Below are 15,321 nucleotides of genomic sequence, written 5' to 3' on the forward strand. Positions count from 1 at the left end.
AATAAAAACGAATTTAAAACAAATATTCCTAACATAACTATGAAATAAAAATCCTTCTAGAATTAGAAATAGAAATCTTAGTTAAACTCTAACTAGGATTATAGATGTCCTACATTAGGCCTCTGTTCTTGAAGGAAACTAGTCCTTGTGTTTTGAATGTAGGCTTTTTTATTTCCTTCTTGTTTTCCATTCATCTCTTGTTCTAATTCACTTCCAGTGATATCCATTTTTTAGACTTGGATTAAAAAATATAATTGATCGTAGCTTATCATCAGGCAAATTCTTCACATAAACATTATCGTTTATTTTTTTCAAGATATGAAAGGGTTCAATTTTCTTCAACTTAGTCTTGTTGTAAGTTCTGGTGGGAAAGCGATCTTCGTTAAGATAAATCATGACCAAATTTCCTTCTTTATAGCTCTTGAATCTTCTCTGCTTATCGGCATATGCTTTATATATTTTGTTATAAACTTCAAGGTTCTTCTTCACTTGTTCCTTCAATGTGTCATGCTCTTTAGGACTCATCATGTAATAGGGCAATTTTGGGAGACTTGCACCAGATACCAAATTTATGTGGTGTTGGATATTTTCCATTGGAGGTAATGAATCCGATAATTCTGTAGGAAGAACAGTAGAAAATTCTTCAAGGAGGGGTTGCACTTGAGTAGGAGGGTTTCGGTTGGAAAGTTGCACTACCACAACGCTCACTTGGCTTATTTCTTTTAAGTCCTCATTGATGTTGGTAGAAGTAAACCATGTTTCTTTCTCCTTGGTTGATTCGGCAGCCTTGAGTTTGTCATATGAAAGATGTAGAATCACTTTGACACCATCATGCACGAAAGAATAGGTGTTGGCTTTACCTTGGTGGGTGACATCATTATCATGAAGCCAAGGCCTTCCCAAGAGGATGTGTCATGCTCTCATTGGGACGATGTCACATATAACTTCATTCTTATATTGTCCAATGTTAAAAGAAAAAGAGCATTGTCTTGTCACATTCTTCTTACATTCATTGTCCACCCAACCTATAGAATAAGGTGTAAGGTGTTGCGTAGTGAGTATTTTGAGTGCATCGACCATGTAGTTAGAAATTATATTTTTCAAACTTTCACTATCTATAATTAATTGGCACAACTTATCTTACACCTTGCATGTAGTCCAGAAAAGACTATGTCGAGTTGAAGGATCAACATGCTAACTAAGATTGTAGATGTCCTACATCAAATGATGTCACTGAGAAAACTGCCCATGCACTTTATTTTCATAATCGTCTTTTTTGAGAAGTTAACAATCTTCTCCCCTTCATGTCAACTGAATTTTCATTGCTCAGTCATTTAAGTTTATTCTGATTCCCAAATTATAGGCCTTCATACTTTCTTTTGAACAAAATCCCAAACTAAAAGTCTGTTTGAAGTTAGAAAGAGAATAAAACAAAGGGAAGTTTGAGCTTAATGAATTAGGTTCACACTAAATATCCTCCCAAAATCTTATTGTGCGAGTTCATCCAATATTAAAGTTTTTTTGCATTTATCAAATTCTTCTGTGATATCCAAAATACCTCTCTTCACCCCCTAACCCATGTAGAAGAAGTTGGTAAATAGAAGCCCAATTCTCAATTTGCAAGCATATTTCCTAGCAACAGATTTTTTTTCCTCCCCAAGCCTATAAAACCACTTCCCTAGAGGCAAAGTGGCTTGATACCACCGGAGTTCATTTTCTACAGTGAGCAGTTACGTTATCTATAGTACAAAACACACTGCTAAAACTGGATAGTTCCGTTTTTTTCTCTTTTTCTTTTCTTTCATAGGCAAACAATGAAGATGGATATTGAACCTAGGTCTTACTGCACATAGATTGCGAACTTTCCAAATCGGATATTCCTAATATTGTTTGGAAAGAAAGTCATGCAAAAAAATAAGGTCATATGGTAAAGATGATGTCGCCAAGCAGCAACCTAATAACAGGATGACTATGACCTTACTAGTGTCAAATTGCCCAATTTCAATATGACTAAGCCGTGGAAGTTGAGAACCTAATACTTGTTTAAGCAAGTTTGAAATCCCGTCTGAACGTAATGTTTCGGTCAAGAGAAAGGCCAAGACAATCTCAAATGAAACATTCTGCGACAATTTAAAATATTCAATGTTTTGTTTTAATGTTGCACACAATAAGTAAGGTTAATGCATCCCCAATGAAATTAAGTTTTTATGCATAGAAATTTAGTCTGCACCTTTTTTAGGTGTCTTGATAATACTTATCTCATCATAAACATTTGTGAAAATTCAAATCTGGTTTGTTTTATAAAAAATCTTTAATTATCTCTGACATTCTCAAAATTATCCATTTTATATTAATAATATCATCTGCATTTCTCGCTGTAGAGCGCTTGATATGTCCAAAAGTTGCATCTAATTGTTAAATTGGTGAAAGGCACCTAACAGGTTCAGATGATGGTTCATCAGGTGGATATGACATTTATTATATGCATTCATATTCACCATCATCATCATCTGCATTTACCTGACTCATTTCTTGGGATTAGGTACTAATTGATCAGCTAGATTTTTGAAAATCCTCCACTTATCCTAAAATGAGTCTTGATCAGAAATTTTAGGCTCTATAAACAAATGTTATTTCCCAAATGTTTTTGGTAGAATTAGACATCTGTTGACACCTAAGTCCAATTTGTATCAGCTATCCTATTTGTTGGAAATTGGGGCTGCAACTGAAGAACACTTCCTCTTTGTGTTGAAAACGTGTAAAAGAATGAGATCTTTTCTTCTTTATCCTTAGCAAATAGATGGGGATATTAATACATAGGTTAAGAGGTGGGGTTAATTAGTGGGGAAGTGCAGTTATTCCCAAATAAAGTTCAAGTAAAAGGTCACTACAACTGTGCACTTTAACCCCTATTTACACTGTCGTTTCCTTTTCTTTTTTTGTTTTTTTGTTTTTTGAGAGAGAGGGAGATATTACTTTTAGGAAATTAGTGTGATTGTTTAGACCCCACAAAGAATAAAATAGGCACTATTTCTTTGACAAACAGTCTTAGTGCTCCTATTTGATACCTATACTTCTTACCCTTTTTCTTCCAAAATAGGAGAATCAACATAGGAAAAACTAAGAAATTGAGGAAAATATTATACCCAAACTTGCAACAAGGAAATTCTTTGGAGAAACGAGTCACCTCCACTACCACCACCACCTAAACCTTCTATTGGTATATCAAAATGATCCTTCTACATATAGGAAATGTTTGGCCCAGCTATAATTTGTTCACTGATGTAAGGGGAAATCTTGATTTTTCCTCTAGGAAGTTTTAGGTTCTTTGATAAGCTCATTCTCTTTCTACCGCCACCCCCCCATCAAACAAAAAAACAAAAACCCTTCCCCCGCTACACATCCACCACCACTCTTAGCAGTATACTTTAGGTTGGTTCCCATACCTGAGTTATACAACAACAACAAAAAGAAGTGCCTTCATGGTCACAGTTCTTCTTGAAATTTTAACTTGTATTTTAGGAAAATTACTTGGTCCAATGGAATTGTACAAATTTAGATGGAAATCATACTATTTGTGTTGTTTTTATGATATTTCTTTGGAGAACGATTTTAACATGCAAATCAAATCTTTTGTATTATTTTACCTACCATTATTTTATTATTTTGCTAAATGATTTCATCCACCATTATACTTGGATTGTTTAATTCAAATTATATGTGGTAACGATTTGATAATCTTACTTTTCATAGATGCTTCTCCAATTTGGTTTATAATAGTTCATTAAGTTATTAAATTTACTATTGGTAGTGATAAGACTGTAAAAACAATAATGGAGGGGCTCCATTTGTAATTGTTATATATTGAGCTACAGTTTACTCCCCTTCCCAGCCCTCCATCCGCACACTGATAAATATTCTTAGTTCTCTTCCAACCTTTATTATTAAAGTTTATGTTCTATTTCATGTTGAGGTATTTGTATTTGAGAATATGAAGTCGCATTGGTTTCTTGAATTTGAGAATATTGGTTAGTAAGAGCTTCAAAGCACTTCCTTAGCTTCTATGCTTTTGGATGACTTCCCAGTTTCTCGAGTTTCTATGTTTCTGTTTTAATTCTGTTTATCCATGGTACCCACTAATTTGGTAAAACTTCTAGTTCTTAGAACTTATAATGATCTCACACGTGTATACTTCCGCAGGTTAGACGCTTAGCTATTGGTGATGGAATCTGGATAGCTCGACATAAGCATCTTGAAATTGAATATGTACTTGATTTTATTGTTGAGAGGAAGGAAGTTGATGATTTACGCAGTTCAATCAGGGACAATCGCTATCGAGATCAGAAATTGAGGCTATTGGTATTGATCCATCTTTGTAAATATATAGTTTGTGTGAGGAGCATGAAGTGATTCTGTTGTTGGCAGTTCAAATACTGAAATGGAGAATGCCCTTTATAGTTTGATTATAGATAGTAGAAGTTGTTAAAGTCGTGGCTTATGTTGCTAAGCCTTTTCAATCTATGGTGGAAATCATTTAAGTTATTGTTATTATTTTTCTTGTGTAGGCAAGCAGGGTAGTAAGCATTTTAGGGTTAGCTTCCTCCTGTTAATGGAAACTTTTTTCTTTATATTCTAGAAAGTTCCAAAACTCTGTATATCAAAAAAGAAATATGAGAAGGAAACAAAGGTATGGTATATTGAGATGACTTAACGGACCTTGATATACTGAGATTTTCTTGACGAACCTTGACATAGGATGGCAGTATTTTATATAGATGATTGTGCTTCGTTGGATGAGGACATAGGTTGTTTCATGCATCCTGTCAAAGTCGTAACATGTTCTTAATCATTGGCGGAGTGGCAACCTAAAATATTCACAAACAAGGATGGTAGCGCCCAAATAGCCATTGAGTTATTGAAATATTCACGTGTGTCCAAGACACCTTAAAGATATTAGAAAAATGTTTGTTTAAATGATTGAACAATCAATAACATGCCCCAATATTTTGGTGGTTATTTTGTGGAAAATTTAGGGTCTAGTTGAAGTGTCAACTTAGCTAAGTGGTAAGACTTATGGAGTGTTGTTCCCACTTCCTAGGTTCAAACCCCCTTGAACCCAACTTCATTTGCTAACTTCTAACCCTATACCTATAATAAAAAAAGGGTCTAGTTTCCTTGGGTGGGTTCAATCTTGTAATTTTCTAAATATTCCAAAGCCATTTATGATCTGATTTCAATTTTCCAAAATTCCCAGCAGTGATTGGAGTAATTATGTTGCTTAAAGTGATAGCATTTAGTGAATAATGATAAATCTAGCCATGTCCGATTTTCATACTAAAGCACTTACATTTTTTTTATGTGAAAGTGTGTGTTTTGCCATTTGGATGCATAAAGCTCTAGTTTTGTTTCAAGGCATCTAATTTGTTATTCTTTATGATATCATTGATTTTTCTAGCGATGTGGACTTCAAAAGCTAATATACGTGGTGGAAGGTGATCCAAATTCTTCTGAAGCAGCTGAAAGCATCAAAACAGCGTAAGTGTCCATGAAATACTTTATATATACATGGTTTAAATTTTCATTTCGTTTTGAAATGTATCAGCCGAAACGTTTGGATTTTGAACATTCTGAGACGAAACCGCTGTGAAATCGAAATTTTCATTGGTTTCGGTATTTTCCTTGAGTGAGATCCAGGAAAAAAAAGAGAGGAAAAGAGAAGAGAAAAGAAGAGAGAGACCTGTGGGTTGTGGTTGGTTTGGCCGAAACATTCCTCTTCTTCTTCTTCTTCTCTCTCGTCTATTCTGGTATTTTTTTTCTCAATCAAGAGGTTTGATTTTTAACCTTCTGAAATACCCTTGACTGTGGTCTTCCTTGGATGACTTAAGTCATTTATAGAAAGCCTCTAAGATTTCGCTAAATATTTGAGATACCCATGCATTTTTAAACTGATGACACTCCCCCTAAACCACAATCTTCTATGAAAGACTTCAATTTAATCATTAATCAATTATTGAGTGTTTCAACAATGTTTTGGTTGCGTTTTGATTTTTGAAAAAATTGAAACAAGATTTTAAACCTTATATATATATATGGGTCAGGATCCGTATACACATAAAAGCTACTCATAAAGCTACAATGTGTTTAGTCTTATATGGGCAAAAAGGTTTGGAATGGGCTGATTTTTTGTGTGGATGATCTATATGGTGAGGAGATCATCCTCACCAAAAATCAGCCCATTCTGAAACTTCTAGCCCCATGTTTACAAGTTGAAGAATTCTGGACCGTCCATTTTTTGTAAACCTCTTTTGATGGAGTTAGAAGTTTTGGAATGGGCTGATTTTTGCAAGGATGATTCCCTCACCATAGAGATCATCCTCACAAAAAAATCATCCCATTCCGAACCTTTTTGCCCATATAAGACAAAACACATTGTAGCTTTATGTGTATACGGATCCTGATCCTATATATATATAGGGGAGCGTTCGGAGGCCCTAAAGAGAGCCAAATATTTTCAAAACATGGGTTAGAAGTTTTGGAATGGGCTGATTTTTTGTAAGGATGATCTCTATTATGAAAAGATCATCCTCACCAAAAATCAGCTCATTCCAAAACTTCTGACCCTAATTTACAAGTTGACGAATCGTGGACTGTCCGATTTTTGTAAATCACTTTTGATAGGGTTAGAAGTTTCAGAACGGTCCGATTTTTGGTGAGGATGATCTCCTCATCATAGAGATCCTCCTCACAAAAAGTCAGCCAATTCCGAAACTTCTAACCCATGTTTTGAAAAATGTTTGGCTCTCTTTAGGGCCTCCGAACGTGTATATATATATAATTATCTAAGAAACTACCATAACTTATTATTGAATTGTGACCCATGCCTCTTTATGAGTCCTTGTGTTTTCAAGCACAACATGAAGTGTTTATGAATACAATATAAAATCATCCTTCTTGTCTTGTAACATTACTCAATAGAATTCTCAAGCTTTTATAATTTATTTTGTTTGCTTTTTTCAAGTTTATGTCATCATCATAAGAAATGTTAATTGAACCATAAGCTTGGGATGAAGGTGGGGGTGATGATGGAGAATGCTCTTTCTTCTGTCAATTCGTGACTATATCCTTTCCTATTCTAATGCTAACATGTACTTATCAATCATTTTGAATTGAAGTTCATATTTGTTTCATCAAAAAAACTAAATGTTTATATTACATGAAAAATACTTTGTAAGAAAGGAAAACACATTCTTACGAAGGAAAGAATGATGAACTAGTTAGAGACCAGGAATCAATCCACAAGCGAAAAAGTAGAGAAGAAATAAGGATAGGAGAGAGAGGCTCGAACTTGAATTAGTTCCGCCCTCTCTATTTATATTAGACGAGCATGTGGGGTCCACTTACACTTAAGACGTGGGCCTACCCAATAACAAAATAACACTCCCTCAAGCTGGAACATACATATCATAGATGCCTAGTTTGGAACAAAAAGAAGAAAAGTACACAAGATAAATGCTTAGTAAGAAAATCAACTAATTGAATACTAGACTTCAAATATGGCGTGACAATTTGTTTATGCATGAGTAAATCCCGAACAAAGTGACAATCAATTTTGATGTGCTTTGTGCATTAATGAAATACCTGGTTGCGATGAAGATGGCCACTTGGTTGTCACAATACTTCTACATAGGTAATGGAGCTTCAACACCTATGTTGCAAATAAGAGAATGAACCCACATCTCAGAAGCAATTTGGGCCATTGTATGATACTCATCTTCATCACTAGAGTGGACCATCAGTTTTGCTTCTTACAACACCAAGTAACGAGATTTCCACCAACAAATGTGCAATAACTAGAGGTGGATTAGCGATCAAAACGGCTGTCGGCTCTGTCAACATCAGAGTATCCAAAAATAGTCAAGGAAAAGGAAGGATGGTACAAGAGACCCTTTCTAGTAGCACCTTTCAGATAGTGCAAAATATGACAAACAACTTCCCAATGAGGCTGTCGAAGGGCATGCGTGAACTGATTGACCACTCCCATAACATAAGTAATGTCAGGATGAGTAATTGTAAGATAAATGAGCTTGCCAACCAATCGTCTGTACCTCTCAGTGTCGTCAAAAACTTCTCCTTATTCAACATCAAGCTTGACAAAAGGATCTATGGGAGTATCAACAAGATGAGATCCCATAGTGCTCGTTTTAGATAATAAGTCCAACACATATTTGCGTTGGCACAGAGTAAGAAGACCTTCCTTGGAACGTGCTATCTCAATCCCAAGGAAGTAACGAAGAAAGCCTAAGTCCTTAAGTCCTTTTTGTGCAATTGAGTACCCAAATAAGTCTTTAATAGAGCAATACCCACAAAGTTACTGTCAATGATAATGATGTCAACCACATAGACAATAAGAATAATAGTACTTGAGGTAAAATGATGAGTAAATACAGAATGATTAGAGGTAGAACGTCGAAACCCATACTAAAGCATCACAAAGCCAAATTTGTCAAATCAAGCATGCAAAGACTGTTTCAACCCATACCACGCTTTCTTCAACCTACACACATATGTTCTTTCTTTTCAACAATATAACCTAGGGCTAATCCATATACACTTCCTCCTATAAATCGCCATGAAGAAATGCATTTTTGATGTCTAGTTGGTATAGTGGCAAATTAGAATTTACTACGACAGACAAAAGAATTCTAACAGAGTTGAGTCGAGCAATAGGTGCAAAAGTCTCACAATAATCCACACCATAAATCTAAGTGTACCCTTTAGCCATCAATTGAGTCTTAAGTCGATCAACAGATCCATCTGGTTGATGCTTCATTATGTATATCCAACGACAACCAACAATGGTTTTCCCATAAGAAAGAGGAGTGAGTTCCCATTTTTTATTCTGATAAAGTGCACGATGTAGGACATCTACAGTTCTAGTTAGAATCTTGAGTAGTTTCCTAATTCTAGTAGGATTTATTTTCATTTTCTAGTTTTAGTATGATTTATATTTTCTAGTTCTAGTAGGATTTCTAGTTCATAGTTATTTTAGGAGTACAATTCCTAGCTAGTTTCTAATTTGTTTTAAAAATCGTTTTTATCATTTAGACAATAATTAGAAGTGCTTAGAAGTATCCAAATTGAGTTACAATAGGATTAGAAAGTTGTGATTATGTTATAGATAGGTTAGAAATGTTAATTTTTATTATTTTAGAAGGTTCCTAAATTGTTTTGATGAAGTTATTTATATAAGAAGTTTTACATACGAAATTTGAGATAATATTCATTCAATAAATTTCGAATTTAGCTATTTCTTTTATTTTCATATTTTTTTTTGTTTTCCCATCTTTTTAAGCTTGAATCTATTGATTCAAACTGGTTTTGCATGTTCCATTGAACACAATATCTTAATTCCTTTCAAATCTATTGATTCATAGTATCATTCTCTTGATGGAGATACAAAACAACATGACCGAAAACAACAATTTCATCACCAAGGAGCAACTGAATCAAAGGCTTTAAGAACTTGAAGATCTTCACCAACATGCAAGACATGAGCTTGACTACTTTTGACAAGCTTAATGGCAAGAAGAAGGAAGGAGAAGCTCAACCTGGGCAATCAGAGAGTTCACCAGATGTCAGCCATGAGTTAACCTCCCAAATTGCATCTCATGTTCTTCTAAACCCTCAAACCTATCCTCCACCACCACCCCATCAAAACTCTTCCAATAATCCACTCCCCACACCTCATACCCCGTCCCTCAATCTTTTAGCCAAACCATGCCACTCCTAGACTCTTTAAATCAAAACCCCCACCCTCTTACAACCACAGATCATCCCCCACAAAACCCTCAAAACACTTCCCCACCAGCCCTTTATATTGATTATCTTGATAAATTTGATTCCTACTTGAATTCATCACCCACCCGAATCCATCAGGTTGAATATCAGTTTAAGATGGACATCTCACAATTCAATGAACTTCTCTACATCAATGATTTCCTTGATTGGTTGTTTATCGTGGAGAGTTTTAAAAAAAATATATATATAAAGATAAGCATTTTAAATCCCATGAAAAAATAGAGATTTGTTGATGGTCTACCTTAGCAAGGAATAAGGATAGTTTTCCAACAGGCACTTACAGCAAAACTAAGTTCAAGAAGATATGTCCACTCCACGTCCTCTAGAAAAATATCAATAATGCTTACGTTGTGGACTTACCAGAAGACATGCACATCTTTCCTTACTATTCCGATAATGGAGTTTCTTTATCTGTGCTGTACTTGGGGATGAGATCTCTTCATGAATGGGGGACTTGATGTAGAACATCTACAGTTGTAGTTGAAATCTTAAGTAGTTTCTTAATTCTAGTAGGATTTTTTTTATTTATATTTTCTAGTTTTAGTGGGATTTATATTTTTTAGTTCTAGTAGGATTTCTATTTCATAATTATTTTAGGAGAAAAGGTTATATAACAACGCAATGATTTTGTTAGTTGACTCATAGAAAAATTAAATGGAAACTCAAGAGCAAATAAGCCAGAAGTTAGTGTCATGAAATTGGTAGGATGAAAAACACTAGTTCCAAGCACTGGTCGAGAAGAATCATCAGCTAAGACAATATGAGATTTAGAGAAAAATTATGAAAGATTGAGTAGATACCAAACATGTGAGCACTGGCTCCAGAATCAAAAACCCAAGATGAAGGGGATTGAGTAGCTACACAAACATATTTACCTGTATTGAACATGGTTGTGATGGTAGCAAGTGAAGGAGATGGTAGACCTGACAACTTCTGGAAGATCTGACTGAGTTGAGCATTAATGTTGTCCTAAGAAGTAGAATTAGTAACCATGATCTTGGGAGTAGAGGGCTTAGGAATAGAAGCTGAAGGCATATCAACAGATGTTTGGTGGGTATAATCAGGACGTCCCCATTTATCCCAATAGTAGTCCTCTATATGCCTAGTCTTTCCACAATAGTTGCACTTCCAACTGGATCTGTCAGTACCAAGGCCAGGGCCACTACCACCACTACGACTACCACATGTGCCACTACGACCACCACGATTACCACCCATGGGAACCTGAGTATCTATGGGAGCAGCCATCGATGTGCACTAAAAAACAAGTCAAGAAACTACCCAACAATCGAGAACAACCAGCACCAATAATTTACAAAAAATGTGTAGAACCCCGATAGAGAAAAAACACTACCTTCACGAAAACCCGGAGAATGAAGAGATCTGATAAAAAAATATTGTAACACACTAGAGAGCAAAAACACAGTCAAATAGGTGTAGAAAACACCTACGTGAGGGGCGGCAATGGTAGATGACAAACAAAATCTTCCCACTTTGTTTCCTAAAAATTCTTCATAAAAGAAGACCCATCGCTCAGTTGGTTTGATATGTTGAAAACAACTTCGAGGTCCACTGGGTTCAAGTCTAACTTACCCAGCAAAAAAAAAAAGACATCTACTAACAACCACCTGGTATCTTTGCACACTTTTAGTAAAGCTCTACTTGTATTAAAAAATCCAACTGTTATGCAACATCCCCTAGAGCCGAACAAACTCACATCGGAAAATCTTCCACTATGTTTTTTTTTCTCATACCAAATGAACCACTTGACCAACAAGCCAATAACCGAAAGAAATAAATTATGTACATCGAACAAGAATGCATGGATGAATAAGTGAATTTGGATCCTCCTAATTGTCTGTACACATAAATATTAGTTTGCTTATTTGAAAAATTCATAAATTCATAAATAAATGTGGAACATACAAAATCTAATGTTTCTCATCTACATATGTTGATCTAGGGCTGATTAAAGGAATACACAAAAGGAGACATGAATTCATCCTTTTGTATAGGTTGAACTGAGAACAAGATCAATTTGGTTCAGCCTCCAAAGAAACATACTGGAATCTGGAGCTTTTCCTCCTCCCAAAGTCCATAGAAAATTAGTGGTCCTCACTGAACTTGGATACTATATGTAGAGAGGGAATGGGCTGGAACATCCCAAAGAGGCGTGAGATCCTTTTGGGTTTCGTATTCTTGAGCTGTAATTTTGATTTGTTTTATCCTTTTCTTGAGTTAAAACATTTTTTACTAAGTCAAAATTAAGTTCTATTTATTGTAGATAAGCCCTGTAAATTATTCACAATTTGATCTCGGAGAGTTCACATTATCGGGAGTCTCTTTATATGTAATTCTTATTCAATTTAGTCTTTCCATACAAAATCTCTCAAAAGCCCTGGGATGCAATATATTACTGTCTAAGCTCTTTGGCTTCTGAAAATACTCTTTAATAACTTATCAAAATATATATATATATATATACTCTTTAATAATTTTTGTTGATTTTATTAGCCACAAAAGATTAGCAATAGAAAATTCTTTTGAAAATATGTTAGCACGTACATATATATTAAAAAAATTAGTGAGTATTATCATTTATCACTGGTAGAATTGTCGTGTCCAATTGAAACCAGAAAATAAATGAACTTTATATGATCTCTATAAGGTGCTGGGTCTTGTTCGGAAATGTCAATTACCCTCTTGAACCATGTGTACATACTACTGTATAAGCCCCACAAACCATTCTTTGGTTCTTTCAGCAGTGAACCCTCCTCACTACTTTCCATTCAAGGGATACAGATTCTTGAATGAATATAACAGTCTTCAGCCTATGAAATTCATGGATGGCCTTTAGCTACTGTTACAATGTATGGAAGGCATGCTTGGTCATTTATTTCTTTTACAAGGTTGAGAAAGGAGTTATATGCTGACATCTGTATTTATAAGTTTTCTTTTTGCTCGAACTCAAATTTATTAGCGATACCAACACAACAACAAGCAGAGTAAAGATGATATAAATTACCATAGTAAAAGGAAAATTGGTTCTTTCTCGAAAAAATTGCAAGTGGTCATTATTTTTCTATATATAGGATCTGCCGTTTAGGTGAACTGATACCGGTTACCATTGTTATGGACATATCAGTTTTTTAAATTTGCCTTACTGTTTGTCTTTGAAATATCGATGATATACCATTTGTTTAATTATTATTGTTATTATTTTTGATTTGTTGTTAGAGGAACTATTTTAGAAGTCTTTAAAAGGTAATGGGAAAGCTGAGAAGAACATGGATTTGAGGTAGCAATAAAATATTTGAAGTGTCATGCTAGCAGAAGATATGGCTCTCCATGTAGAATTGAATGAAGGAACCGGATTTGTGTTGCCAACCTTGAAAGTTAGTATAAGGTTCTAACACTTGTGATGATTGTCATTTATCTCATTTAATTCTTTCATAACCAAACCAAATGATCAGGATGCCTTAGATTTTATGGATAGTGTCAACTCGATGTTTTGTTAAGACTTGAAAGTGTGTTAAATTTAGCTTGTCAAAAACCAAAAAAAAAAAGGGAAGCATTTATTATAAGAGAGAGAGAATTGAATTGTTAAACCTAGAAGTTGTAAAAAAACAAATTTGTATTGAGAATTTCTATACATCTGCCGACTTAATACTATTTTTTCAGTTTTTTCCTTGATGTCGTCTTATTATTTGCAGTTGTTTTACTACGGAAATTCTAGAAGAATTTGATGTACAGAGAACAGGTGGCTTGGGTGATACACTCAGGAAATACGGTTTTCTCACACAAGCAATAATCCGTTATTACAGCACACAGATTTCCACTGATAGGATAAAAAACAGTAGGATCTGCCCTTCTTTTGAAGACTTCACAAAGAAGTGCCAAGACCTTGAGAAAGTGACTGTTAGTGATGTTTTTGCTGTCCAACTCATGCAGGTATATCCTCAACCTGGCCCTTTCGACTTATTGACACAATTATCTTTTCTCATTTCCCTTGGTTCCCTTTATGTTGGTCAACTTAATCAAATTCTCTGTTTAATTCAGATAACTATTTTTTATATTTTATGACTGAAATAAATTATGCTCTTTCTGTTGTTCACTAGGTAATAGTTGCAATCGATCATAATATATGCTGATCTCATACATGCCTGCTTCTTGTGCCTTCATGGGTTGCAGGTTCCACAGGTTACAGAGGAGATTGCCCTTGCTGTTCGGAATTTGTACCCAACATTATTCTCACTTGCTCATGCATACTCTCAACTTGTGAGTTCCCATCTTGATTAATAAATAGCATTAATTGTTTTAGGGTAAGTGTAAATCACAATAATTAGCAATTGTCATAGAAGTTGGGGAAAGCTAAAATTGGTGGTTTGCTTAGACGGTGAGGCTGCTTAGTTCATTTGTTGTATTAGGAAACTTGTATCTAGATCTGATTTTTTTTTTTTTTTTTTTTTAACTTGTAATTTTCATTTTAAAATTTTAATTCTATATAATTTTAACCATTGGTGATCACTGAATAGAGATGGTGGTTTTGCTGATCTATCTTTTTTGGTGAATTAAACATCTGATCGGTGGGTCATTTCATATTTTGTTATTGAAGGAGGGTGATGTTAATGCTCAAGAGGATATGCTGAAGAAGCTGAGTAACAACTTGATCAGTGGAGTTGCCAGCAGGAACATCTTCCGGCTAGTTTGGGGTTGTTGGAAGGATTAGTAGCACTATATCTCAATAAGAAGATTTGTATGAGTATGGGATCTGATGCTAATAATTGAGACAAGAAAAATCTTCTATTTATTGCCGTTCTGCCTTTGATGTAAAAAAAAAAAAAAAAAAAGTTGTATGTTACTCGTGTAATTTAACAACTCCAATATAATCAAGTTCTTGTGCATCTATTAGTGTTGGCACCAAAACCATGGTTTTTGTGAATCCTACTTTAGGGCATGGGTGCATGTGTGGGTCCACCAGCTTCAGTATAATGTGAAGGCCAGGATTTTAGATCTTCCAAACACCAAATCCTTCTACTGTGCCCACCAACTCCCAATAGCCATGGCATTTTTACGCTGGACTTATTGAGTTAAAAACAACGGCTACAGTGCAGTCATTTTTAAAAAATGACAGTCTTGGGCCGTTGTTTTTAGCACAATATGATGTGGTGTAGTATCTGACACAACTGCACTAGAGATGGAATCAGAGGTAACGAGGGAAGACCTCATTAGGTGTCCAAAGCATTCCCAATGCGTACTTTGGAAGTTAGGACATACAAATCTTGATAATCTGACTCCCTTTTTCTGTACGTTTCCTTCACAGAATCGTACAAAACTATAAAGATCTGTCCTTGTGTATCCCGAAAAAAAAGAATCTACGGTTTTGTGAAGAGAGAATACAAAAAAAGTAGTCGGATTATCACAACTCAAAAACATATTTGTTAGCTCTTATGGGGGCAAACA

At 34.9% G+C, this 15,321-nt stretch overlaps 1 protein-coding gene across 5 annotated transcripts in view; it reads left to right on the forward strand.

The window, feature by feature from the left end:
• Positions 1 to 14,782, forward strand: part of MUS81 (Restriction endonuclease, type II-like superfamily protein) — a 29,962-nt gene extending 15,180 nt beyond the window's left edge. For 2 of the 5 annotated variants that reach the window (XM_086424309.1, XM_086424311.1), the window contains 5 exons: positions 4,201 to 4,359; positions 5,456 to 5,535; positions 13,572 to 13,809; positions 14,050 to 14,136; positions 14,474 to 14,782. In XM_086424309.1, coding sequence (XP_086280435.1) covers positions 4,201 to 4,359; positions 5,456 to 5,535; positions 13,572 to 13,809; positions 14,050 to 14,136; positions 14,474 to 14,587 — 678 coding nt within the window. In that variant the 3' untranslated portion in view covers positions 14,588 to 14,782. Of the gene's footprint in view, positions 1 to 4,200; positions 4,360 to 5,455; positions 5,536 to 13,095; positions 13,254 to 13,571; positions 13,810 to 14,049; positions 14,137 to 14,473 lie in introns of those variants that run through there. The other 3 variants (XM_086424308.1, XR_015172269.1, XM_086424310.1) reach the window with 3 other exon arrangements.
• The last annotated feature ends 539 nt before the right edge of the window (positions 14,783 to 15,321 follow it).

The sequence above is a fragment of the Akebia trifoliata genome, chromosome 14 (assembly GCF_017979445.1).
Source record: "Akebia trifoliata isolate Shusen 1 chromosome 14, ASM1797944v1, whole genome shotgun sequence".
Classification (NCBI taxonomy): Eukaryota; Viridiplantae; Streptophyta; class Magnoliopsida; order Ranunculales; family Lardizabalaceae; genus Akebia; species Akebia trifoliata.